General features: G+C 46.2%; 2 protein-coding genes across 2 annotated transcripts; one reads left to right on the top strand and one right to left on the bottom strand.

Annotated features, from left to right (window-relative positions):
* Window positions 1-1,096: 1,096 nt before the first annotated feature.
* On the bottom strand, window positions 1,097-4,895 carry DMAC2L (distal membrane arm assembly component 2 like). The gene is made up of 4 exons (XM_056851777.1): window positions 4,788-4,895; window positions 3,640-3,848; window positions 2,760-2,931; window positions 1,097-1,211 (listed from the first exon to the last, which is right to left on the bottom strand). Exons 1-4 carry the CDS (start codon window positions 4,889-4,891, stop codon window positions 1,097-1,099), a joined length of 600 nt encoding a protein of 199 aa, XP_056707755.1. The 5' UTR covers window positions 4,892-4,895.
* Window positions 4,896-6,610: 1,715 nt separating this feature from the next.
* L2HGDH (L-2-hydroxyglutarate dehydrogenase) lies at window positions 6,611-23,501 on the top strand. The gene is made up of 10 exons (XM_056851123.1): window positions 6,611-6,711; window positions 9,233-9,348; window positions 10,746-10,897; window positions 12,293-12,424; window positions 15,080-15,242; window positions 16,013-16,047; window positions 18,319-18,486; window positions 19,367-19,524; window positions 21,617-21,748; window positions 23,306-23,501. Exons 1-10 carry the CDS (start codon window positions 6,611-6,613, stop codon window positions 23,499-23,501), a joined length of 1,353 nt encoding a protein of 450 aa, XP_056707101.1.
* Window positions 23,502-25,058: the final 1,557 nt, after the last annotated feature.

Here is a 25,058-nt window from a genome sequence, read left to right as displayed (position 1 = left end):
TTTCTTAAGAGCCCCTTTAACGCGACCTTTTGTGTTTGCTCTTCCCTGCTTCAAAGAATCCCCTCAAGAAAGCATGCTAAATCACAGCCGCAGTTTAACTATGAAATGGTGGTTGCTAATGGAAGGACTGAAGGAGCAGGCGAATGGGGTGTTTAGAATTTCTCCATTTGCATCAGGACTGTGAATTTTAAAGGTCACATTTAAAAGAGCTTTGAGTGAGCATCAAAACTGACCCTGCATAAATGCCCACTGAGAAAGTCTGACCTGCAAAACCAGGCAACTCCAGGTTCAAATTTCGTTTCTTTTTTGAACTCTACAGGTGATTTTAAGCAAATGAGCATCTCTCAGTCGCAGTTCATCTGCACCCACAGCTCACTTCAGCAATCCTAGAGTCATTTTCAGTCCGCAACACCTGAAGTCATCTGCTCTGATTGGCAACTGGGCTCGAGGGTTTTCATGTGCAGCTCCACCTGAGCTCCCTTTTATGAATGAGTGAGCTGCTTAGGCCAATACACAGCCCAATACACAAAGGAACCAACCTCCCCAATGCACAGAGCACAACACTTAATATAAAATGCATACCTCACCATTTCTGGAGCTCAAGGCAGATTTGAGCAACCAGCTTTAAAAGTACAGTAAATGATCAGAATAAATCCATTCCATAAACCTTTAATGGCATAGAATCAGAATAAATCATGGCAATATATTTCTCTTGTCTGGCTTCCCGAGTCAACAAAAAGCTCTATGAAATAAGACTGCCTTACATAATCACGAGGAAAATGACTGACATCAAAACGTGACACAGGGCTGCTCCTGCATTAGCCGCTGGGCTATAGGACTTTCTCTCTGACTTGCCGGTGCCGGCATCTGTTCTCCTGAACCCAGGACGTCGGGCTCAGCAGCACAGCCCACAGCCCACTCAGATATCACTGCAGATGATGATGGTGCAGGCCGCTGGAGCCAAACAGAGCCATTCCAGACCCCTCCATTCTCTCCAAATGTGGAAAGACCAGAATGTAGTCTGGGGCAAACATGAGGCATGGCAGTTCTTTATTTTCATATAATAGAATAAAGCCAAACAGCACGGGATTGCTTCTTATTCCAAGTCTAATTCCAACACCAGTGATGGTATTGATTTCCTAAGCATCTCTGCCGTAGTTTCCTTCTCTTTTATCCCAGGCAGGTCACTCAGGAACAAATACTCCAGATTACTGTACAAAATTAAAGGAGAAGGGTGAAGTCAGGCTCTGCAAAGGACTTGCTCACTGCTACACGAGGCGGAAGGTGGTCCATTTTAAAAACATAGGAAAATATGCCTTTCGCTAAAGGTAATATAAACAGATACATGTCTAAAGAGAGGCCAACACACTGAACCCACAGCCAGGCAATGAGCTCAAAACTGTCTGCAAACTTTTGTGTTCGCCCAGACAGGTTAAGTTAATTCATGCCATCGTATTCCCTATAACTATGTATGGATGTGAAAGCTGGACATTGAAGAAAGCTGATAGGAAGAAAGTAGACTCCTTTGAAATGTGGTGTTGGAGGAGAGTGTTACGGATATCGTGGACTGCCAAAAAAAACATATATCAGTGGGTTATAGATCAAATCAAGCGTGAACTGACCCTAGAGGCTAAAATGACTAAACTGAGGCTATCGTATTTTGATCACATTATGAGAAGACAAGAGTAACTGGAAAAAAGACAGTCATGCTAGGAAAAGCTGAGGGCAGCAGGAAAAGAGGAAGACCCAACAAGAGATGGATTGACTCCATAAAGGAATCCACAGCCCTCAGTTTGCAAGACCTGAGCAAGGCTGTCAAAGATAGGATATTTTGAAGGACATTGATTCATAGGGTCGCCATGAGTCGGAAATGACTTGACTGCACTTCACACACACACACAGACAGGTTACCTTCCCTTTGTTCTCTTGAACCTGGTAAGCGAAAGGAAGGAGTTCATCTTAAATCACACCAGACCACATAGCTTTGGGAGGACATTCAGAACACCCATGATGGAAAGCAAGCCATACTAGTCGGCAGAAGTGTGTCTATTCCCACGCCACACAAATATTTTCCAAGAGAATACATGCATGTGCTCATCTACGTACCCATGTAGAGATCTTGGCCCAACTGGAGTTCCCAGATGGGTGCACACAGAGGTTTAAATATGAGCTTACACTTGAATATGTCACAAGGACATCAGAAGAGCCCTGCTGGATCAGACCACTGGTCCATCTTGTCCACCATCCCGCCAACCAGTTACTTTGGAGGGAAGGCCAACAACATAGAAGCCAAGGCCTTCTCCTGATATTGCCTCCTGGCACTAAACTGAGGCTGTTGTACTCTGGTCATATTATGAGAACACCAGAGTCACTGGAAAAGAAGATAACGCTAGGAAAAGTTGAAGGCAGCAGGAAAAGAAGAAGACCCCAACAAGAGATTTATTAACTCTATAAAGGAAGCCATGGCCCTCAAGTTTGCAAGATCTGAGCAAGGCTGTTAAGGATAGGACGTTTTGGAGGACATTGATTCATAGGGCCACCAGGAGTTGGAAGCAACTTCGACGGCACTTAACACACACACTAGAATTCAGAGGTTGCCTGACTCTATAGATGGAGGTTCCCTTTAGTCACCAGGGCTAGTAGCGACTGATGGGTCCATCCTCCGTGAATCTGTCTATATCATCCATATTTGTTGCTGGCTGCAGGAAACACGGGCGCAGTAATGCTGTACATGCAGCGCATGGATTCGCTAGGCATACCTGAGCTTATGCAGAGCGATAACGCCTTTGTCTGTGATGTTCCCACAGGAAACGACCCACAGGCGCAGCAGGCTCCTCCGTAAGTTCTCGATCTCGCTGAGTCGCTGCAAACACTCATCCTGGAGGTACGCGCACTTGCAGAACTTGATTTCCTCGACGTGCTCCAGGCCATCTGCAACAGAGGCAGAACGTCTGCTTTGAAGGGGGCTTCGCACACAAATCCTGCCTGGAAAGCTACGGCTGATGCTCCGTTACAGGAATTGTGCTCAGTTACAGGAAGGCTTCCGCCACAAATGACTGGCATGAGATGTGTGTCTGGGGAATGCAGACCTGCAGGGGATGCTTGATAAGGCATTCATTAGGGCTGGACTCCCCAATGTGGCGCACGTTACCTGGCGCCTGCCAAGTGTTTTCAGAAAGTGGGAGGAGCCAGGTGGGGGTCCCAGGTTTTTCACGTCACCTACCTGGCTAGTCCCTAACTGGAGATGTCAGGGATTGAACCTGGGACCTTCTACATGCCAAGCACTGGCTTATGAGCATCTAGAGCAGCAATATCCAACCTTTTTGAGATCGCAGGCATCTTTGGAATACTGACCAACGGTGCTGGGCGCAATCACAAAATGGCTGCGGCAGGACCACACACACACACACACACACACACACACCACAGCAACTTTCTGAAAACACTTCGCAGTCTCCAGGAAAGGTGTCAGCAGGCACCACATTAGGGACCCCTGGTCTAGAGTATTCTTTGCATAACCAAGGCTTTATTTAACTATCTGCGCCACTTTTAGAGCGTACAGTGGAAGTGAGCGGGCAGGAAACAGCAGCTGATATAAAACACCTAATAAAAGACCGAAGTTGAGATTCCGCTACTTACCCAGGTGATCAAATCCCCTATACATGATGCAAGATTCCGTGGCGTCGATGGCTTGTATCTTGTATTTCCCTAGCGGCCCTGTGGGGAGTCCGTTGTAATCTTGCTGCCATTTATCAAGGCCCTGGTAGCGCACGTGTGCCCCGCAGCGCAGGAGCCACTCCGAGGCTGCTCGGTCGGGCCCGACAGCCTGGATCCGTTCATGGTCCACCCTGTTGACAAGGAGGCCAGCCAGTGAGTTCCCTTGAGGTGTATAAAAGCATCTTCAAATCGTACAAAGCCCTTTAGCGAACCCAAACATTCTCCTTTGAAGATCAGAAATGCAAACGCCTCTAATCTCTCTTTTTTTTCTGCAGTGCTTTTTTGGTTTAATCTCCAAGAGCCCCAGAATCAGAAGAAGAAGGGTTGGTTTTTATGTCGACTTTCTCTACCTCTTAAGGGAGAATCAAACCGGCTTACAATCGCCTTCCCTTCCCCTCCCCACAACAGACACCCTGTGAGGTGGGTGGGGCTGAGAGAGCTGTGACTAGCCCAAGGTCACCCAACTGGCTTTATTGGTAGGAGCAGGGAAACCAACCTGGTTCACCAGATTAGAGTCCGCCACTTATGTGGAGGAGCAGGGAAGAAGAGTTGGTTTTTATATGCTGACTTTCTCTACCACTTAAGGTAGAATCAAACCAGCTTACAATCGCCTTCCCTTTCCCTCCCCACAACCTACCCTGTGAGGTAGGTGAGGCTGAAAGAGTGTGACTAGCCCAAGGTCACCCAGCTTGCTTCATGTGTAGGAGTGGGGGAAAAAATCCAGTTCTCCAGATTAGCCTCTGCCGCTCATGTGGAGGAGTGGGGAATCAAACCCAGTTCTCCCGATCAGACTCCACCACTCCAAACCACCGCTCTTAACCACGACATCACGCTGGCTCTTAAGCCAGTTTCCAACCCAGCTTTATGGACAAAACACCCAACCGATGAAAGCAGGAATTACAGATCTGTGAAATGGTAAGGGAACCTCAAAGAAGAAACTCTTGTGGAATGACCATTCTTGTGGGGGGAGGGGGGAGTCATGACAGTTAACCAGATGGAAACTAGTTCAAATTTGTAGCACACATGCCCCTCGTGAGATACTTTTTATTTATTGCTACCTGCTTCCTTACTTGTTAAAAACAGCATTCAGCCACCCCCACAGGTGCCTGTAAGCATCACAGGAGGGCAGCTTCTGAACTCTGCATGCCTGGCGGGTCAAACATTCGATCAGCATCCTACAGCTTCTGAACAAGATGCGTTTTACAGCTGTGGAAATTTAGCTACCCGTTTCTTCATCCCTGGTCCTGCAAAAAGAATAATACGCACCATTTAGTGACAGTTTCCAGAATTAAAGAACAAAGATATGCGTTGCTGATTCGGTCTGAATCAAGAGCTAGATTCAAGCCCAGATGCTACCGGACTCGAATCTAGCTCTTCCAATGCAGACCAACACAGCTATCCTCCTGAAACAGCCTTAATCAACCGTCTGTTTGCTGGAAGATGCTAATAAGGCCGAGCATTTACACAGCGCACGTCAAGGGTTCTGAGAACTTCAAGTACATTGTCTCCGGAATCCTTGCATCAGCCCTGTAAGGTAGGCAACTATTAGTACATGTGGTGGTGGAAAGTGCCAACAAGTCACAGCCCTCATCTCTAAACAGTGCAACCCCCTCCCCCAGAGAGTATTAGCGTATTGAGGGTGCTTCACGAATGTTGTCGCGGGTGATCCTGACTTAGGGTTGCCAACCTCCAGGTAGTAGCTGGAGATCTCCCGCTATTACCACTGATCTGCAGCGGATGGAGATGAGTTCACCTGAGGAAAACGGCCGCTTCGGCCATTGGACTCTATGGCATTTGGGTCCCTCCCCTCCCCCAAACCCCGCTCTCCTCAGGCTCTGCGGCGCAGGGCCGGATTTGGGTTTGATGAGGCCCTAAGCTATTGAAGGCAATGGGGCCCTTTATATGTCTGCTGTCCTTTGTCCACAACACATTGTTGCTGTTTTTTGTGTTGAATATATGCCATATGGTAATTTATGGACCTAATAGGTATCTAAAGCCATTTGCACGTAACAAAATATGTATTTTATCAAAGTAATTGTTAAACTGAAATACAATTAAGAAGTATATTAATAGTGAAATAATTATTAAGCTCGAACTTAAAATGATAACACTGTTGCTGTGTGTAGGTTTTATTTTAATTGGTTTTTATCTTAAATTTTGGAAATGTACATCCAGGTTTTTTTTCCCCTTTAAATTTTTTTGGGCCCCCCCCCCCAAGAGAGTGGGGGCCCCTAAGCGATAGCTTGTTTAGCTTATACGTAAATCCGGCACTGCGGTGGCGAAGAGGGACCGGGCGACCCTATCCTGACGACAACCCCGCAAGGTAGGCCGAGGCCGCTGCCACGACGGGAGAGGCGGGAAAGCCGGGCGCCGGGCCTCTTCTGGGCCTGCAAGGCCAGCTCCGCAGCGGTGGGGGGGGGCGGTTTTTCCCGTCTTAAGAGCCCCCCCCCCATATATCCAGGGCAGACTGGGAAAGATCTGCGCCGCCAGGCCTGAGCCGCGTCTACTCGCGAGGAAGCGGCGCTCCAGGCCGCGGAAGGGGGGGGGAGTCTGTGGGGCAGCCCCATAAGCGCCGAAGCGCAGGCGCGGCCTAGGCGGCCCCTCACGGCCTGAGGGGGGGGGGGGACCGGCGCGGCCTCACCGCCTCACCTCAGGTGAGGCGGTGAGGCCGCGCCGGTCCCCCCCCCCACCCTCAGGCCGTGAGGGGCCGCCTAGGCCGCGACGCGCCCGGGCCTTTGCGGAGCGAGGGAGGGCGCGGCCTCCCCGCCTCACCTCAGCCCGCGTCGCGCCGCCGCCGCCTCCGAGTCCTCCGGGCCGCTCCGGTGGCTCCGCCCGGGCCTGCGCGGAGGGAGGGAGGGAGGGAGGGAGGAGCGGCGGCGGCCGAGAGCTCGACATGGGGCCGCTCGTGGCGCGGGCTTGGCGCCGAGGGGGGGCGGCCGCTGCCGCCGCCGCCGCCTCCTTCCCCCGCAGGGCCCTCAGCGGCGCTGCTCGCAGGTGAGGGGAGCCCCCCGGACAGGGGGGGGGGCGGCGGGCTTCTCTGGGCCCAGCCAGGCAGAAGTCCAACCGGGCGGCCCTCCCTGCTCGGGCGCCCTCGGACCGCGGCAGCAGGTCGGGAGGAACCGCGCTGAGGGCGGGCGGGCGGGCCCTCCTCCTCCTCCTCCTCCTCGCCCCCTCGTTGTTTTCATTGATTTGAGACATTTGGGACCCACCTTTGGAGTGTACACACACACACACACACACACACTCTCACTATTTTATGCCTTTTATTTATACGGTAAGCCACTTTGAGCCCCGTAAGGAAGAAAGGTGGGTACCAAATGTCCTAAATGTGTCTGCTGTCTGTCTGTCTCTTTCTATCTTTCTAGCTATCTATCTATCCATACATACATACATACATACAAACAAACAAATATACATACATACATATATAGTGTGTATATGTATGTGTGTGTGTATATATCTCTATCTACCTACACACACACACATATATATACACATGTGTATATAGTGTGTATATGTATGTGTATATATAGCTGTGTGCTTATGTGTATATACATATGTGTGTGTATATATCTCTATCCATATATATATGTGTGTGTCTGTGTCTGTGTGTATATATATGTATGTATGTATGTATATAGTGTGTATATGTATGTGTATATATAGCTGTGTGCTTATGTGTATATACATATGTGTGTGTATATCTATATCTACACATACATATATATATATACATATGTGTATATAGTGTGTATATGTATGTGTGTATATAGCTGTGTGCTTATGTGTATATATATACGTGTGTGTATCTCTATCTGTCTATCTACACATACGTATATATATATACATACATACATATGTGTATATAGTGTGTATATATGTATGTGTATATATAGCTGTGTGCTTATGTGTATATACATATGCGTGTGTATATATCTCTATCCATATATATATGTGTGTGTGTGTCTGTGTGTATATATATGTATGTATGTATATAGTGTGTATATGTATGTGTATATATAGCTGTGTGCTTATGTGTATATACATATGTGTGTGTATCTATCTACCCATACATATATATATATATACATGTGTGTATATAGTGTGTATATGTATGTGTATATATAGCTGTGTGCTTATGTGTGTATACATATGTGTGTGTGTGTACGCACACACATATATACACATGTGCATATAGTGTGTAAATGTGTATATACACATACTAGCTCTCCAAGGTCTCTGGCAGAGGAAGTCTTCAGCGCCTGCGATTTACTTACAGACTTTCTGTGTCTTTAGCGCTGAAATATAGCACAAGGTATTAAATCAAGGAAATGCGGTTTATTTTATAACATTTTTGCCGTGAAGAAGAGGCCTGTTATCTCTGCAGGCACAAATTCGCAGTTTTGAGAACTGCAAAACCAAGCCTCTGTGACAAATGGGGTTACCGCACTTTGTATTCCCAGCGATGTATTAAGAGTTTGAAAATGTTACAAAAAAACATCGCTTTAAAAGGGTTTTTGGATACCACGGCTATTAATGGTTGGAAGACGTCTTCACAGCTAAAGGGGCCAAAAAGTGGGAACAGTATTTTTTTTTTTACGTTTTCAGACTCTTAATACATCGCTGGGAATACATAGAAAGTTCGAACAGCATTTTTTTGTAACATTTTCAAACTCTTAATACATCCCTGGGAATACAAAGTGCCGTAACAGCCAATATCTTCTCGATAGCAAAATTGCCCAAAATAATCTTACAGAAACCTCTGGAAGAACATGACATTGTGAACGGATTAATGGAATTAATATACCAAAAATTTTCAACGTTGCATGAATATACAGCCTTATGCTACATAATTAAAAAACTAATCCTTATTTTATGATGAATAACCTTTGGATTATAATATAGCTTAAATAGAAAACTATAGATAGATTTTAACAGAAAAGAAGAGTGTTTAAGAATGAATAAGGCTTGGCTTCCTGTCCTGAAAAACTCCAGGCTACACAAACAAAGACTACAGTCCACAACAGCCATGCAGATTAGCCTTGGATTCCACATGTTAACAGATCACTTCAGGATACCGTACAATGGCTCCACATTGACATACCACACCTTAATTGGCACATTACCTTGATACTTACAGGACAATGATTAGCACATTACCTTTGATACTTTTGCAGGACAATGACTCAGCTCAATCTCAACACCCTTCTGACTATACATATTACTCTTCCAACACACTTTGACGCTGAGAGATGTCCTTCAGTGTTACTCCTCTGAAGATGCTTGCCACAGCTGCTGGCGAAACATCAGGAAAGAAAATACTAAGACCACGGTCACACAGCCCGGATAACCTACAAGAACTGATATAGATATATTTCCTCAAAAAGCATTTTATTTAAAAAAAAAAACCAATTTAAATTAAAAAATCCGATTTTGTTCATTTAAAAAAAACTTTTATTTTTATCCACCCTGGTGCTTAGTTTGAGAATATTCTTTTCTGACATATTTTCCATAGCACCTTGGACGTAGCTGTGATTGGCGGTGGAATTGTGGGGCTGGCATCTGCCCGGGAGCTGATTCTGAGGCATCCTTCCCTGGTTTTCGGAGTGTTGGAAAAGGAAGAGGAATTGGGTATGAAACTGCATTTGTTTTCATGTCTGAATAACGAAGTAGAACTTTGTGAACATTCATTTGTTTAACTCAGATCATGCCAAACCATGGTTTGTGTAGATTATGAATGACGTTCCCTAGGGCATGGGCCAACCACTTTTGAGCTATAGCTGTTTTTCTGCTGTCAGTTCTGGTCTGCTCTCTTAGGTGAGAGGAGCTCCGTGGTGCAGAGTGGTAAGCTGCAGTACTACAGTCAATAAAGTTCTGCTCACGACCTGAGTTCAATCCCGAAGGAAGTGGGTTTCAGGTAGCCGGCTCAAGGTTGACTCAGCCGGCCATCCTTCTGAGGTTGGTAAAATGAGTATCCAGCTTGCTGGGGGTCAAGTGTAGACTACTGGGGAAGGCAATGGCAAACCACCCCGTAAACATGGTCTGCCTAGTAAATGTCACCTCATGGGTCAGTAATGACCCAGTGCTTGCACAGGGGACTACTTTGCCTTTACCTCTCTGGTGAAATGACCCAGGAGGCAGAGCAACAACTGTAATCATAGTTTTATCAACTTCAGCATCACTCCAGACCACGGTTTGCAAACCTCCTTCAAACTATGACTCCTGATTCTGTTTTGCCATATGATTGCAGTCGATGATTGCATTGTCTTTAATTACATAATCCACACTGAGTCAACGAGAAAGGTGGACTATAAATGAAATCAATCAATAATCATCTTTAATCATGGTTTGTTTTAAGATCTCTACAGGGCCATAGTCTTTAGTGCGTTTTTTTCTGGTATTTCCTGTAGTTTTGGCTTCCAAGTTTAGTGGGGGGGTTTTAACGCTTAGTAAAGCTGTTATAATCCATTAGGAACTTTTCATACGTAAACTCTGTTTTGTACACCCATTTAGTTTGTTAGGGCTTGCATGATTCCTCTTGAATTGTGCTTGATAATTGCAGCAGCTGTTGTATTGTTTTGTAGTCACTTCCTGTGTGCTGCGATGCAGTATAAAATCAATACACGGGCAGTTGGAACAGTCATGTCACCTTGTCGCAATAAAATAATTAGCACCAGGATTAAAATGTACCGGCTAGACCAGTGGTTCCCAACCTTTTTTTGACCAGGGACCACTAGGACTTTTTTGTTCGGTGCAGGGACCCCAAGGTTCAAAATAAAAATTCCGAGAATTTGAAAATAAACTTTAATCATAACTGTTAGTTAAACATTAAGCGTAGAATAATATTTGAATATATATTTTTCTAATAGAGAACTTTTAATTGAAAATATTAATTTATTATGGGTTTATAACTTTTTTTCGTGGACCTTAATTTAGTTCTCGCGGACCCCTGGGGGTCCACGGACCCCTGGTTGGGAACCAGTGGGCTAGACAGATACCTAACTGTTTCCAATGCATCTCCTTTGTAGCTTGTCATCAGAGCGGACACAACAGCGGGGTCATCCACAGCGGGATTTATTACACGCCAGGATCCTTGAAAGCAAAGCTGTGCGTGGAAGGCGCTGCCCTTTGCTACAAATACTGTGACGAAAAGGGAATCCCCTATAAACAGTGCGGCAAGGTAGGGTAGGTGCTTTCCCTTTCTTGCTTTTCACTTGAAGACTCTCCCGTTACAGTAGATTTAAATGGAATCCTGGATTTAAAATGTGACCAACCATTCCTGAGCTTTCAGCAGCTGAGGTGCCTCCAAAGCCATTTCACAGCCGATTAAAGGTTTAAAAAGGCTTTTTAAAGGCTTTTTAAAAAAAACGGGGCTTTTTGCCCCATAGAGAACAGCGATGCTACACCTGCTAAAAAGCAGTCATAACAACACTGTTCTTAACGCTGGCGTTCCGAGCTGAACGGGGACAGGAAGCTGCCTACAAGCAGCTCCGCCCCCAGGCACGCCCCCCAGAACACCCGACGCAGGGATTTGCACCAGTAGGATGCCGGCGGAAGGACCAGCCAGCGTCCATGGGTAGTGCTGCCACGTCAGCGCCAGGAGACTGGCGGCCGGGCCTCACAGCCAGCATTGGGGCCACTCACAGTGGCGTAAGTAGCCCAGGTGCTGGGGGGGGGGGCAATGCTGGCGCAGCCCCTTCCTGGCCTTCTGAGGACTTTTGTCCTCGGAGGTGAGGAATGGGCTGAAAGAACCTCACAGTTTTGTACTCCCGTGCCCTCTTGTTTAAGCTGCTGCCAATGGAAAGCAGAGACATCCTCTGCCTCACCAGCATCACACTGGAATCGGGCCTCGTAAGGAGTTGTCTATGAAGCTCGTGATTAACTGAAGTTTTTGCATTGTTATCGTGAGGCAGCATTAATTGAAAATGTCACCTCTGAAAAATCCTCAGAGCTGTCATTCTGGATCAGCTCCTTTAGCTGCTTCCTTGGGGACTTGGGTTGTTGAAGCGCATAACCCTCAGCCCTAGGTCAAGCCTTCTCAGTTATGCTGTCCTTGGCTTTTAATCACCAAGGAAAATGGAATTACTGCTTTTCTGCCTTCCTGAGCATGATCATATGCACACTAATGCTCTGAACAATAGCAGTTCGGTTGCATTCTCATACATGTTCAGTACCATCAAGTCTCTTGTTCAGTGCCATCAAGTGTCAACCCTGTGAATGAATGACCTCCAAAACATCCTCTCATTAACAGCCTTGCTCAGGTCTTGCAACCTGAAGACCGTGGTTTCCTTGAGGGAGTCAACCCATCTCCTGTTGGGTCTTCCTCTTTTCCTGCTGCCCTCAACTTTTCCTAGCGTTATTGTCTTTTCCAAGAACTCTGTCTTCTCATAATGTGACCAAAGTACGACAGCCTCAGTTTAGTCATTTTAGCTTCTAGGGAGAGTTCAGGCTTGACTTGACATAGAACCCACTTCTTTGTCTTTTTGGCGGAACACAGCATCGGTAAAATTCTCCTCCAGCGACTTGTTTCAAATGAATTCTTACGGTAAGACAGCTTTTCTTGTGGCTTCTGTAGCTCATTGTTGCAGCGGAACATGAAGAAATTCCAAGGCTCAAGGCGTTATACGAGAGAGGGCTACAGAACAAGGTCCGAGGGTTGAAACTCATCACTGGCAAAGAAATACAAGCAAAGGAGCCCTACTGCCGGGTAAGCAACCTTCTTGCTCTTCTGGCAGACAAAGTCAGTGTGGGGTAGTGCTGAAGAGCCTGAGTGTGGGAGACCGGGGTTCAGTTCTTCCACACTTTCTAAATCTAGCTAAACCATTCTGATCTTGTCAGTGCTTTATCATTTCCCAATCTTTTCCACTACGCATCTTTGCCACGATCAGCAGATTTATTACCAACTCCGTGTCAAGCGTCACTTCCTCTTTCAGCTAGCACCGTATTAACTGTAGGATTCATCAGCAATCCGTAGCTTGTACTTGGTCCAGAATAGCGGTCCAGGAACCTTGAATTTTTAAGACGTAGTGGTGTAGTGGTTAAGAGTGGTGGTTTGGAGCGGTGGACTCTGATCTGGAGAACTGGGTTTGATTCCCTGCTCCTACACCCAAAAGCCAGCTGGGTGACCTTGGGCTAGTCACAGCTCTCTCAGCCACACCCACCTCACAGGGTGTCTGCTGTGGGGAGGGGAAAGGAAGGTGATTGTAAGCCAGTTTGAGTCTCCCTTAAGTGGCAGAGAAAGTCGGCATAGAAAAACCAACTCTCCTCCTCCTCCTCCTCCTCCTCCTCCTCCTCCTCTTTCTTCTAAATCTGCTTGACCAGTACACCACCTCCAGTGTTTATTACTGTTTGCTATTTTAAGCGTGTTCTTTATGGCATAAAATACCACTGATACTGAATCTTAACATTTTCTTTTGAACCAGCTGAGTAGTGGTGCTTTCTGCGGCTTGCGGAGAGTCACAATCACAATTACCATCAATCACTAGAGCATACTCTCTGGACCACTCCACTGAACACACACACACACACACAGTAATATCTGACATAACAGTATTAAATATTTAATGATAACCTTTTAAATTACTAGAGCAGTTCTGAGCAGAATATTTGTTTGTTTAATTCAATTTATACCCCACCTTTTCCCAACCAGGTCAGTATCAGCGTGGCTTACAACAGTTAATGTATAACACAATATAATATAATTTAAAATATAAGCTAAAAACATTAGGAACACATACAATCTGACTGAAAGATGGCCGCCTGATTTTTCCACCTACTATAATACAAATGTTTCCTAATGGTGAGGTGGGTCCGTCACAGTCACAGGCAGAAGGCCAAAGTGATCTAATAACAGTCCTCAGGAAATGGAGACAAGGGAAGATCCAGGAAAGGTAAGAATGCTACTGTTGGCAGAGTATGCTAAGAACGCAGAGAAGCGCCAGACTCACTGATTAAAGATAAAGGTAGAATGACTTCTGAGAAGAAGCAGGAAATTAGACATTTTCCATTCTATATCAATTTCAGTACCTGTAGTCAATATCCATCAGCTGGCTAGAAGAAATATGGCCAAACTGACTTCTGTTTTCACACCTAATGGGAGCATGTCAAGATGCAGCAGAAAACTGATTAAATGTCATAACATAGATGGTCATTCCATTACCCTACAACCCAAAGCAATTTTGTGGGGAGTGCCGTCAAGTCACTTCCGACTCATGGCCACCCTGTGAATCAGTGTCCTCCAAAACATCCTATCTTTAACAGCCTTGCTCAGATCTTGCAAACTGAGGGCTGTGGCTTCCTTTATAGCAGGGGTCCTTAAACTTTTTAAACGGGGGCAGTTCACTGTCCCTCAAACACTGTTGGGGGCCCGCCCCCCCCCGCCCAAACGGGAAGGCAGCCAGGCACCCAGGCAAAGAAAAGTTAACTTACGGCAGGAGGACGTGCCGCCTCTCCCCCAGGTGCCTCTCCATGGCCAACACTCCCCCCTTCGCTGGGCTGAGAGACCCCGCCACCGAACCCATCCTTTCCCGCCTCCTGGAGCGGGAGGCAGGCTGGGCTGGCCCTCTGCTTGGCAAAGAGCACCTGAGGGGAAGGGGGAAGGGCGTGGGAGGAGGCCGGCGGGAGACGGGTCTCTCAGCCCTCCCCTCCCCGGAGGCGCCACCACCCAAGCTCCCCGCGCGGGGGCCCCGGCACTCGTTCGCCTGCCTCGCTCCTGCTCGGCTTGCAGGCAGACAGGGATGTTCTTCCAGCCCGGCATGGCTCTTTCAGGGCTTTATACGACGAACGGCCACCTTAGTTTGGGGAAGGGACTGGCACGGCAGCGGCTCCAGAGGGAGGAGGGGGCCAGATCCGGCCCGCGGGCCGTAGTTTGAGGACCCCTGCTTTATACAGTCAATCCATCTCTTGTTGAGTCTTCCTCTTTTCCTGCTGCCCTCAACTTTTCCTAGCATTGTTGTCTTTTCCAGGAACTCTTGTCTTCTCATAATGTGACCAAAGTATGACAGCCTCAGTTTAGTCATTTTAGCCTCAAAGGTCAGTTCAGGCTTGATTTGATCTATAACCCACTGATTTGTTTTTTTGGTGGTCCACGGTATCCATAACACTCTCCTCCAACACCACATTTCAAAGGAATCTACTTTCTCCCTATCAGCTTTCTTCATTGTCCGGCTTTCACACCCATACATAGTAATAGGGAATGCGATGGCAAGAAATTGAAAGGTTGGGGGGAAATCTCACTTTGCATCTCCCAGGCCGGTATGATAAAATGAGGGAAAGAACTCAACACAGTTGAAAACGATGGAAAATGGCTCGGATTTCTTAGAAAAATGGCTCCTCTTTTTGTTGTGTGCTCCCACCTTTTCAGGGTTTGATGGCCCTGGACTCCCCATACACTGGCATTGTGAACTATAGGCAGGTGGCCCTCTCTTATGCTGAGGACTTCCAAGCAGCTGGGGGGACAGTCTTGACCGACTTTGAGGTGGAAGATATGAAGATGACGAAAGGAAGTCCTGCAGGAAGTAAAGAAGGTGAGTGCTTTTTTCCCCTCTGGCACTTCTTCAGCTAATCTTGGGGTCCTCAAGGTTGTTGGTACGTTCCCCAGAGAACTCTTCGTTCATCAAGTACCCATCTGCTGGTGGCCCCCGGCCCAAAGAGTGTCCAGCTGGCCTCAGCCAGGGCTGTATCTGCCCTGGCCCCTGCCTGGTGGAATAGTCTCTCTGGTACCAGGGCCCTGCAGGACCTTAAAGAGTTCCACAGGGGCTGTAAGACTGAGGTCTTCCGCCAGGCTTACGGTTGGGGCCAGCTACGGTTCCTTTTTCTTTAAATGTTGGCCTCCCTAACTTCCATTTCTGATCTCCCCCTTTTTGTTATCGTGAGGGGGATTTATCCATCTGCTCGCCTAGATGTAACCGCATGACACTCTTGGGGATGCCATCAGACATCCTGTCCTCTGTTGATTTTAAGGGGCTTTTTAATTTGTTTGTTTGTTTTTCGTCCATCTAGCCCGCCCTCTCCCAGCCAGGCCGGGCTCGGGGCTGGTAACAACATTTAAATTTACAACTATAACAAAACAATAGAAACCGATAAGACCATAAAACCATTCCTCAATTATTAAAAAGATGGGCGCCATATATGTATAGTTCCTACTGTAGCAAAGATGCCAGACCCAGTACCCAAAACAAGAAGCTTGAAACCTGGTCGGCTATCCACCCCCAGCAAGTTGATTGGCTTGAGTGTTATGAACCAGGGAAGATGACTCTTTCACAAGATGCACATCATTTTCTCTTCTTCTTGGCAGGGATGAAATACCCCGTTGTTGTTAGAAGTTCCAAGGTAAGACCAAGCAGCATGTTTTGGTTCCCCCCCCCCCCGTGCCCAGTGATGTGGGGTAGAAAAACTTTCCATTTCTAAACGTTCATTGTTTTATAAAATTAACAGCGATGGACAGATGACGTGGCCAATACAATATTAGGCAAGCTGGGCAGTTTCAGAGTTGTAATTAATGTTTTCAGCTGATGAGCCTTAGGAAGTGTGTGTGAGAGAACATGTATATTATTGGAGGGGCGGGTTGAATAAAACCAGAAAAACACACACACACACTCACATATATGAATTCAAATAAAAAAATCTTAAAAGCTCATGCTTTGTTTCAGCTGTTTGTGATTTCTGTTTGTTTTCAAATGTCTGTAGTCCAAACTCTCCTGTATTGTTCGTTGAATGTCCTGCTGCCCTTTCAATTTGTAGTTGACTTGCACTGTGTAATCTGCCTTGAGTCTCAGCTAGAAAGGCAGACTATAAATAGCCTAAATAAATAACAAAATCTCTCTTGGAGCTAAGCAACATTTAAAACACGTAATTAGAAATTTGGCTTTTTAAATTTATTTGCATTATTTATAGTCCGCCTTTCTCGCAGGGACGCAAGGCAGATTACATACAGTGAGTCGTAACCGTCAACAAAATGGGACCTTCGACAAACAGTGCCCTAGGATTGTGGAAATTTGGAACCAACCAAAAATCTAAAAGATAGAACTGAAGCATAGCATAAGTATTGCTACGACACATTAAGCAGTTCAAAAATGATGTAATAGGACCCTGCATACAGTAGGCTACATGCAGCAGTACAGACCACAAGTCCCAATCTATCCAAGTAAGTTTGTGAACTGTTTTGTTCAGGGCAACCCTATTACTTGCGTGGAAAAGCCCTCTTGAACAGAGTGGGCAAGTTCTGGCCAGAAAACGTTCTAGTGATACAATATTTTGAAATCAGTCGTGTCTTTCAGTCTTAGAGAAATTTTGCTTGCTCCTCAGAGCCAGGTGCCTATAGGATTACTCCTCTAGTAAGGCGCAGTTCTTCCCTCTGTGGCTCCTTTTTTGAGGCTGGGTGACACCAAAGGGCACAGCTCCAGGAAAGAGATCTGTCCCTCTACACCTGGGGTCCCATGGGCATCATGGTTCCTGCTGACACTTTTCCTGGTGCTCACTGAGCATTTTTAGAAAGTGGGCTGGGCCAGGTGGAGCCTCTACCCAGCAAGGCTACAGATTGGCCATTGGAGATTTGATTGGCTGTGCAGACTTTTTAAAAATGTTGCTTCGGCAGCCGCTACCAACACAATACAAGGATCTTGGGGTATGGGTGGACCGAAAGTTAAATATGAGCAGCCAGTGTGATTCGGCGACCAAAAAAGCTAATGTGATTTTGGGGTGCATCAACAGAGGCATAACATCCAAATCGCAAGGTGTCATCGTTCCACTGTACACTGCATTGGTCAGTCCTGTGTGCAGTTCTGGAGGCCTCACTTCAAAAAGGATGTGAACAGAATGGAGCGGGTGCAGAGGAGAGCGACGAGGATGATCAGGCCTGGAGACCAAGCCCTACCAGGAAAGGCTGAGGGACTTGGGAATGTTCAATCTGGAGAAGAGGTTGAGGGGGGACATGGTTGCTCTCTTTAAGTATTTGAAGGGCTGTCACTTAGAGGAATGCAGGGAGCTGTTCCTGTTGGCAGCAGAGGATAGGACTTGCAATTATGGGTTCAAATTGCAGGCGGAAAGGTACCGGCTGGATATTAGGAAAAAACTTTTTACAGTAAGAGTTGTTGGACAGTGGAATCAGCTGCCTAGGGAGGTGGTGAGCTCCCCTCACTGGTGGTTTTTAATCAGAGGCTGGACAAGCACTTGTCAGGGATGCTCTAGGCTGATCCTGCATTGAGCAGGACTAGATGGCCTGTATGGTTCCTTCCAATTCTATTATTCTATCTTCACTGTGTGAATGAAGGTAAGCTGCGGCAGCCGTTTTGTGTCAGACTTCCAGTGGGGCCCACAGAAAGGTTGGGGACCGCTGCCCCAGGCTCCTCCAGCTTGAACACTCCCTGGGAGCTCTCCTCAGTCCTGAAGAGCCAGCTCCTGCCCTCTGGCCCCTGCCCTCTGCTCTGCCAGACCCTTTACGGGCAAGGCTTGCTCCATGCAGGCTCCTTGGCACAGGGAGCAGCATTGTGGGAGGAGTGGGATCAGAAGCAAGAGGAGAGGGCTCAGGGGCCGCTTCCTTCTGTTGGCTTTGGAGAGGCGCTTCATTTGTCCGCTGAATCGGTGCCTCTTGTTTTGCGGCAGGGCGAGGAGATCCATTGCAGGCACATCGTTTCCTGCGCAGGGCTGTACTCGGACCGCCTCTCGCAGATCAGCGGTTGCAGCCCTGAGCCTCGCATCGTGCCTTTCCGTGGCGACTATTTGGTGCTCAAGCCGGAGAAGAGCTATTTGGTTCGTGGAAACATTTATCCGGTATGCAGTTTGCTCAGAGCTCTCCGGAGTGAGAGACGAGGAACCCCCCCTTCTGGTCTCCTACTGGGTGCCTTTAGTTTCATCGTAGCGGCACTCTGAGGTTTGCTTCGGTTACTGTGTGTGCATGTGTGCATGAGCAGTCTTATGGGCACATCTACCCTATAAGCCTAAACCAGGTTACCTGTCCTGGCTTAGGAACCCTGTGAATTGTAGTTGTGTGATGTCTGCTAAAAAGACATTTCCCACAGGAGAAGTTACAATTGCTCCGCCAGTTTAAAGCCAGCCTGAAAGCCTGGTGTCGATGTGACCTTAGGACAGATGCTCAGCCCACATTATATTCATCTGGCAAAGAGATGTACCCAACTTTCTTCCCCTTAGTTGTGTTTCAAAATTTTATTTTATGCTTACAAATAACAATAACAAAAACAAATAAACATGACATGGCATTAACATACCACATAACAAACACTGTTTGACACATTATCAAAGTTAACTATTTGTAAAAATAAATTTGTGACTACCATCCCTTAAAAACTATTTTTCTGTAAAGAAATACAAAAAAACATATTGATTACACCATATTTAAGCTTCTTAAGTGATTGTTCTAAGTTATTTTAAGCTGTTAGCATTTTTCTTATACTACATATAGCTTTATCTTCTAAACTATGGTGTTAATTAACAGCAGCTATATATTTTGGCTTATTTAATCTCCTAACATACAATAGAAATTACAGTTTTGCATAATCAACTTTCTGGACAGCTATCTTATGCCTGAGGACCACATTACAGTGTACCACATTCACAGCATTTGTGCATCGACTGTTCCCCCCCCCATGTGATGCAAAGATATGCTTTATTTCTTGTGCTTTGCTGCTGGTAGGTGCCCGATCCCCGTTTCCCCTTCCTGGGCATCCATTTCACCCCAAGGATGGACGGCAGCGTCTGGCTGGGGCCTAACGCCGTGCTCGCCTTCAAGCGAGAGGGGTACAGATTTTATGACTTCAGCCTGCGGGATTTTGTGGATGCCGCTGCTTACAGGTAAGGCCTCTCTGCATTTGTTTGCAAGTTTGAGATGAGAGTTCCGTTTCCCTTGGATTCAGAGTAAATTCAATAAAAAATTTATATCAGTGGTACCTGTCGCCGCTTAAATTAGCTAAAATCTAAGGGAATATGCAGGATAAATGTTGATTCTGTAAATTACCAAATACAGATTATCTGCACATGTGGTGGACATGTTGTAGAGCTGGGCTTCTTAAACTTTTTCCACTTGCGACCCTTTTTCGCCCGAGAAATTTTTACGCAACCCTGGGTACATAGGTATCTAAAACAGGCAGACAAATCAAACATTTACTGATAATAAAGAAATTTATTTTAAAACAATTCTTTGCCAAATTTTTTGCGACCCCACATTCAGTACGCAACCCCATATGGGGTCGCGACCCACACTTTAAGAAGCTTTGTTGTAGAACACAAACCTATTGGTCCTCTATTATAGCTTATCTAAAAAATGAGGCTTTGATATAGATTTCCCCTTTTTTGCTGAGGTCATGCTGCTAAGCTACACAGCCATTTTTCCAAAAGACAAACAGAATTTAATTGCACATCTGTTGATAGCTGCTAGACTAGTATATGCAAGATATTGGAAATTAGACCTAAGTCTTACAGTTGACGAGTGGATTCTGAAATCTAAGGAAATCTTTCTCCTTATCAGACTAGCATATTTAAAGAAAGGATATGATGTGTCACAAATGCAAAGAATTTGGGAAATATTTCTTGTAAAAATATAGTGTCTATGCTTATGTATATACTATAGCGCATTAATAAACTTTTTTAAAGCAAAAAGAGAGAGTTCAGTTTCCCCTCCTCCCCTGCCCTGTGAACTTGGAAGGCTGATTGTGGGCATTCTAGGAAGATCACCATTGCTTGTTACAGGCAATGATGGAATGAAACTGGTTCTGCACTACAGATGCTCCCCCAGGGTCACGTTTGTGGGTTGTGGAACTTGTGCTGCCAAGATAACCTGCAATTCTCTCCAGGTCCCGGCCCGTGTCAAGGCGCTCTCTGGTGCTTAGCCTGCTGTTGGCACCAGAGAAACTTTCCATAACAATAGTAGACCACACTACAAAGCAACAGAGACATATCATTTGCAGTTCCAAAGGACTACTGATTTCTCGCTTGCTTTGAAGTATCCATGACGCCTGGCGTAACTGTTGCTGGTAGGGTAGAGAAGTGTGATGTGGAAATTTTATTTTGAGTAATTTTGATATCTGTATTTTATACGTCATCTGTCCATCTGACATGAGATCAAAGTTAGGGAAAGATTTTTGTTAAAGGGATATATATAGAGGGAGGGCATCTTGGCCATCTTCTGGTCACTAGGGGTGTGGAGGGGGGAGGTAGTTGTGAATTTCCTGCATTGTGCAGGGGGTTGGACTTGATGGCCCTGGTGGTCCCTTCCAACTCTATGATTCTATGATTTTGACTTTTTATGTCTTTTGATGTCTGAGAATACTGTAGAATTCTCATAACAATTTTCTACCAATTTTCAAAGCAATTTTCATTGGTTCTCAAAATAATTGACCTCTGTGTGTGTTAAGTGACATCAAGTCGCTTCCAACTCATGGCGACCCTATGAATCAATGTCCTCCAAAATGTCCTATCTTTGACCTCTGGAAGGGTATATGAAAAGATTGTAAGGGGTTGGATATTCTTTGCCAGGCAAGCTTGCATGCTGTCTGAGAATTATCCCTGGCATGACACATGGATAGGTATGTAACTCTATTGCATTTTTCATTGTAATTTTTTTTACTGTATTTCAGATCTATAGTAATTTGTTAGAATCTCTTAGATTTTTTCATGTAATAAATAATAAATAAATAATAATAAAAGGGAATTTTAACACAATTCAAAGTTGTGTCATTGCTTGAGGTGGCTGGTTAAGTAAGATAACATATTTTTTTAAAGTGAAATACAAGATCTATAAACATAGCAACTTATCACAGCAATTGATCTGCTTCAAGTGGAGGACCTTTGAAATGCAGCCGGTGTGTAGGTGTGCTTACCATACGTGACAACCAGGGCAGAAGGAGATCCGTTGCAACGTGTTTTTACTTTCCTGTTTTCCCGCCAGTGGTTTATGGAAGCTGGTGTGCCGGAACCTCTCTTACGGGATGGGGGAAATGTACAGGGCCTGTTTCCTTAACGCTCAAGTAAAGCAGCTCCAAAAATTCATACCCGAAGTTACCATCGACGATGTACTCAGGTAAAAAAACCCAAACCCAATCTTTAAAAACGTGCAGAAATATTTACACGGGTCTTCAGCTGTTTCCCCTCAAAGCAGATGAATCATGTCAGAGGAGAAAATTTACTTATGCTCCGGAGAGAGGGAGCTGCTCCATCCAGGTGAAGGGTGAGGCTGTGATGAGAGATGCATGTGAGATATGAGAGATAGAGAGCCAGTGTGGGGTGGTGGTTAAAGCATTGGACTAGGATCTAGGAAACCCAGGTTCGAATCTTCACTCGTGCCATGGAAGCTTGCTGGGTGACCTTGGGCCAGTCACACACACTCAGCCATTTTTAGGCTTAGATTATTTGTAGTAGTAGCAGTAGTAGCTGTTGTTGTGGTTTTCTTACTGTTTGTTGTGGCTGTTGTTTTTTCTGCTGGTCAGTGGCCGTATTATTATTATTATTATTATTATTAAACTCAGCCTGGCCTACCTCACAGGGTTGTTGTGAGGATCAAACGGGAGAACAATGAAAGCTACTTTGGGTCCCCATAGAGGAGAAGGTGGGATAGAAATAAAGTAAATAAAGAAATACACGGTGGCCTCCAAAAGTTACAGCCCCAGCTCTCCTCCTCTTTCCTGGTACTAAGAAAACAAGATGTGCAATGTGAAAATGTGTTTCCACTCCTGTTTCTACTGTGTTGGCTGTTGCTTCTGAGGGCAGGGAAACTCACAATACCCTTTTTGTGTTTTCTTTTGCTCAGCCTCTACAGTGATGTCTGTCTGCATCTGCATGAGCTGTAAACCTGTGCACGCTTACTTGGGAATAAAAGCTATTGAATCAGTTAGAATTACTTCTGAGCATGTATGCATACAGTTGGGCTGCACATAGAAACTTTTAAAAACATAGAGGATTTGCAGATAGTCATTGAGGAAGCTAACCTACACTCTGGTCCTGACATGTTTAGGAGTAGCGACTATCTCCAACTAGATTCGAGTCCAGTAGCAACTTAGAGACCAACAAGATTTTGGGAGGTATGAGCTTTTGAGAGTCAAGGGTCCCTTCGTCAGATACTTGAAAGCTCATTCCCCCAAAAATCTCTTTGGTCTTTAAGGTACTTCTGGACTCGAATCTAGCTGTTCTGCTGAAGGCCAACATGGCAGCCCTCTGCAGCTAACCCCAAGAGGTGCTCAGAAAACCAACTTGGGGCTGAGGGAGCCAGTGTGGTGTAGTGGTTAAGAGCTGTGATTTGGAGCGGTGGAGTCTGATCTGGAGAACCGGGTTTGATTCCCCACATCATCCACATGAGCGGCGGAGGCTAATCTGGTGAACTGGATTTGTTTCCCCACTTCTACACATGAAGCCAGCTGGCTGACCTTGGGCTAGTCACACTCTGTCAGCCCCACCTACCTTACAGGGTGTCTGTTGTGGGGAGGGGAAGGTGATTGTAAAGCCGGTTTAATGAGTCAGCATATAAAAACCAACTCTTATTCTTCCTTCTTCACTTGGGGACCTTCCTACCTTAGTCTTGTTAGGCAGAGAAATCCCTCCTCCTTTCCTTTTTGAATGCCCACCTTCTCCTTTGCTTGTGCAGGGGTCCGTCTGGCGTTAGAGCTCAGGCCTTAGACAGCAGCGGGAACTTGATAGACGACTTCGTGTTTGACGGGGGCACGGGAGACATCGGCGGCCGAATCCTCCACGTCAGGAACGCTCCCTCCCCAGCGGCCACCTCCTCCTTAGCCATCGCAAACATGATCGCTGACGAGGTAGAGAGGAGATTTGAACTGTGACAGGAACCCTTGAACTGGAGGGCTGTTCTGCCCCGTCAGTGCTCGGACGCCACGATTTGAGCGATGCAGTCGGATAAACAGCAGGGAAAGCTGCTTGTTTGGGCAGAATCAGCTGGGAACGGACTGGGCTGCCAGCTCAACAGTGGGCCTTGCGGAAGCCACAAAAATCCCGGTGTTCTGACAGTTAAAGCAGAGCAGCCAGGCCTACAAATGCCCTGCAAATTTGGCAGGAAAGACAGGTCCACTGTGGATGCAGGAGAACGGCTAGAACTCCAGCAGTCTTCCTTCCTAAGCAAGTTACTATTATGGGGTGAGGTTTGCAGTGGGAGGGAGGCAAGGTTGTGGACCCGTGCTCTGGGCCTTGAGGTCCTCCTTTTGAACTGTGGCTACGTCACCTACCTACCTTCTCTCCCCCTGTAAATCCCCCGAAGAAGACCAAGCAAGAAGAGGGTCTGTGCAGGCAGCTGCTTCCACCACGGGGGCTGTCTTGTCTAGTGCACGTTCATTTCACAGTTCGGCCCTGTGCTGATGGTTCCAGGCCGCACTGCAGGCGGGGGCAATACAAGACCCCAGGGTAGGACTGGCAGAGGCAGGAACCACGCTGCAAGTTCCCAGAAAAGGGCGCCAGCTTTTCATGGCGCTGGCTTGGCTCCTCTTCCTTCAGCACACCAATGCCAAAGAGAGAACAGGAAACTGCTCTCTGTGCCTTCGGGGAAACTCCTGAGAAATTTCTTGTTGAAAATAAATTTGGAGCCAAGAAACAGGTCGCTTTGGAAGCAAAAGAATGGGTTGTCCTGGCGAGTAAGGTAAAGGCCAAGCCTGAGTGATCGCTGGGGGAATTTTTTTATTGTTGTTGCAAATCAGGTGATCTCCTGACTGCTAATGAGGAAAGGGTTTCATTTTAATTACCTGACTAAATCTGCGCACACATATTTCAGCCATGTGGCGATTCAGAATAAATGAGTATTGAATTCAATGCAGGATATTTCTGTAAAATGCAGCACAGTGAAAGTTGGGCACGTGCTGCAAGTTGATCGACAACAGCAAATTATTCAAGGCAGATTCATGCAAAACGTTTGTATGTGGTAGTAGTGGAAGGAATAAACTTCTGTATAAATAACAAAAATGATGGAAAAGAGAATTATAAATGCTTTACTGAATAACTGCGTGGTGCCCCTTTCATTCTTGCTATATGTTGGAATACTTTCCTGAACCTGCATGTCTTGGGCTCACACTCCACCCTTTCTTCTGCCCCCAAAGCAGGAGATTTTATTGGAAAGCGAGATCTCCCGTGATCCTGAAAACTGAAACTGCTTAGAATAAATTTTTTAAAACTCCATTGTGGCTTTGAAAAGTGTCAGACTGGAAAGAAATTTGGTTATTTATTTCAGGTAGTTATATCCCCTGCCTTTCTCCAGGGGGAGTCAGGACCCATGAAGCTGCCTTATACTGAATCAGGCCCTTGGTCCATCAAAGTCAGTATTGTCTACTCAGACTGGCAGCAGCTCTCCAGGGTCTCAGGCAGAGGTCTTTCACATCGCCTACTTGCCTAGTCCC

Source organism: Euleptes europaea, chromosome 6 (assembly GCF_029931775.1).
Source record: "Euleptes europaea isolate rEulEur1 chromosome 6, rEulEur1.hap1, whole genome shotgun sequence".
Classification (NCBI taxonomy): Eukaryota; Metazoa; Chordata; class Lepidosauria; order Squamata; family Sphaerodactylidae; genus Euleptes; species Euleptes europaea.
This window is presented reverse-complemented; position numbering and strand designations above follow the sequence as displayed.

Coding starts and splice junctions, on each gene's coding strand:
- DMAC2L (XM_056851777.1), bottom strand. CDS start 4,891: ATGCTGATCGAATGTTTGACCCGCCAGGCATGCAGAGTTCAGAAGCTG. Junction 3,849..4,787: donor CTGAATGCTGTTTTTAACAA/GTAAGGAAGCAG, acceptor CCTTGTCAACAG/GGTGGACCATGAACGGATCC. Junction 1,212..2,759: donor ATCGCTCTGCATAAGCTCAG/GTATGCCTAGCG, acceptor AATTTTGTACAG/TAATCTGGAGTATTTGTTCC.
- L2HGDH (XM_056851123.1), top strand. CDS start 6,611: ATGGGGCCGCTCGTGGCGCGGGCTTGGCGCCGAGGGGGGGCGGCCGCT. Junction 18,487..19,366: donor TTCGTGGAAACATTTATCCG/GTATGCAGTTTG, acceptor TGCTGCTGGTAG/GTGCCCGATCCCCGTTTCCC. Junction 19,525..21,616: donor GTGGATGCCGCTGCTTACAG/GTAAGGCCTCTC, acceptor TTTTCCCGCCAG/TGGTTTATGGAAGCTGGTGT.